Source organism: the organism of the source record quoted next, unplaced genomic scaffold (genome assembly GCF_019419815.1).
Source record: "Pyrus x bretschneideri cultivar Hongxiangsu unplaced genomic scaffold, Pyrus_bretschneideri_v1 Contig13, whole genome shotgun sequence".
NCBI lineage: Eukaryota > Viridiplantae > Streptophyta > Magnoliopsida > Rosales > Rosaceae > Pyrus > Pyrus x bretschneideri.
This window is the reverse complement of record NW_025999424.1, coordinates 7,191,629-7,194,067: the sequence shown is the minus strand read 5'-3', so window position 1 is coordinate 7,194,067 and position 2,439 is coordinate 7,191,629. Positions and strand designations below refer to the sequence as shown.

At 33.9% G+C, this 2,439-nt stretch overlaps 1 protein-coding gene across 1 annotated transcript; it reads left to right on the top strand.

Annotated features, from left to right (window-relative positions):
- Positions 1–867: 867 nt before the first annotated feature.
- LOC125474756 (uncharacterized protein At2g29880-like) lies at positions 868–1,949 on the top strand. Its single transcript, XM_048578731.1, has 2 exons — positions 868–1,220; positions 1,316–1,949. The coding sequence occupies exons 1-2, from the start codon at positions 868–870 to the stop codon at positions 1,947–1,949; spliced, it is 987 nt and encodes a 328-aa protein (XP_048434688.1).
- Positions 1,950–2,439: the final 490 nt, after the last annotated feature.

The following is a 2,439-nucleotide window of genomic DNA, read 5'->3' as shown; positions in this document are numbered from 1 at the left end:
TGAGTTTTAACGATAAGGACAAAATAAAGGGTAAAGTGAATAGTATCAAGATTGACTTTTTAGTATAAAAATGTGGTTTTTCGTTAAAGTGAACAGTACCGTGAACTTTTTGTTAAAACTCCCTTATTATTATTTCTTAAATATACGTGGTATGTGAGAATTCAAGAATTGTTGTTTTTATTAGAAGTGTATTTGGGTTTAGTTCTTAATCTGTGTTTAGTTCTCCATTATCATTGTTTGGTTAATTAAGGATCAAAATTCTAGTTTTTGATCACTAGTCCATTTTTCTTTTCGCTATAAAAAAAGAGGGCAGTTTCAAGGTTTCGTGGAGTGGAACTTTGCTCTAAAATCTCTTATATAATCGTTTATGGTTGGGAAAATCCTTGAATTGATGCCTTTCTTTATTGTATGATTTCAACCATAACGAGATTTCTTCAACATTATATAATCCTTTATGGTTGGGAAAATTCTTGTTTCTCTTGCTTGAGGAAACTGTTTCTCTTTTTGTATATATCAACTTTTGGAGATTCTTTCCGACTGTTGTTGATGTGGTGCGTTGATTTTTGGTTTCTGCAAATGATCATTCACATGTCATTCGTATTATTCTATTCATTTGTTAAAAGTTTAGATTGAATATTTACCCCTAGTTTTGTTTGTTGTGTTGAATTTGGTTATTATGATTAGCATTTTTTCATGAATTTGGTTATTATGATTAGACTAGAGGTTACTGTATTTGTTTGGTTAATTAAGGTACTTTGTTTCTTTATTAACACATTGCATATTATATGATTCGGATGGTTTTTGTTAAGTATGTCCTGAATTGATTTTTTGTTACTGCTACTGCTTCCATCACACTAGTAATTAGAAATGGGAGACGAACAACAAGAAATTGGAAAAGTGAAGGCCAAAAGTGATTATAGCGCTTGGACTTTGGAAGAGAGCAAAGTGTTGTTACAATTGCTCGTTGAAGCTACATTGCGTGGATGGCATGATGCTAACGGCTTGCTAACCAAGGATATTGTGACAACAAGAATACTTCCGGCACTTAATGAAAGACTAAAGTGTAATAAAACTTATAAGCATTACACAAGTCGAATGAGATATGTTAAGAAAGAATATGGAAAGTATAGTCAACTTATGGGAAGCAACTCTGGCTTTGGGTGGGATGCAAACACAAAGAGATTTGTTGCTGATGACGAAGTTTGGGAAGAATACTTTAGGGTGAGCTTCTTGGCTTTTATTTAAAATATTATATGTAACTTGAATGTATGCTTATAGTTTATTGAACAATTGTGATTTTCTTGTTTATTTTGGAAGCCCACCCAGACCAAAGAAGCATTCGTAAAAAATCTTGTGATGACTTTGAAGATTTGCAAATCATACTTGGGGATGCAACTGCCACTGGAAGACACTCATTGGGATTGGATGAGGAAACTGATGCAAGAACTTTTGTAGTGGAAGATAGACAAAGTGGAACAGAGGAAGATGAACAAGTTGGAATAGAGAACTTGTTTTACGATGAGGAAAATGGGGGCTTTGTACTAAATCAAAACCAAGAATCACACCAAACTTCATCATTCGATCAATCATCCCCATTCTTACCCACTCAAGCCACTAGCTTAGAGATTCCCCTAGAAATCACCAACCGTAGGAAACGAAACAGAACCCAATACCAAGGGAATACTAGATCATCTGAGACCACTAATCAAGCTAAAATTATGGAAAATATTTCACTTACTCTCGGTTCAATTGCCACTGACTTCCGAGGAGTCCATAGTCTGTTGGAGAAAAGGGATAAGGATAGAGAGAGACAAAATTCTATATGGGATGTCATCAAGGAAACCCCAAATTTGGATGAACCTACTTGCTATCAAGCGGTTGCTTTGCTCGATGCTAAAACAAAAAAGGATACATTTCTGAAGATGTCACCAAAAGAGCGGTCAAATTGAATACGCTATAATTTGAAATGATATTACTCATGATACATTAGTTTTTTTTGTTCGTTTTATTTTGGATTATGTTTAATTGGCTTATTCATACTTGTTGTTAACTGAATGATGTTTGATTATGTTTAATGAATGATGTGTTTAATTTAATTAATGATATTATGTGAGAATGTAGGATTTAGCTCTGTTGAATTTGGATAATGTACTATTGCTATTAGACTATGTAGGAAATTGAATGTGGGAATGTAGGACTTAGCTCTATTGAATTTTGGTTGTTGTTAACGGAAAAGGCTGCTCGGCTTCCCCCAATTGAAGAAATCCGAACTCTACTTGATCATAGTATTCGTGGAACACCCTCCACTTTTTCTCAGGTTTCTATATCAGTGTTTTTCGTTCTTTTCTGAAATGAATTTGTGTTTCATTGTTATTTGATTCTAGATTAGTGCGCGACATTCTTACACTTTGTAAGCAGTAGACTCGTCAATTAGTATTC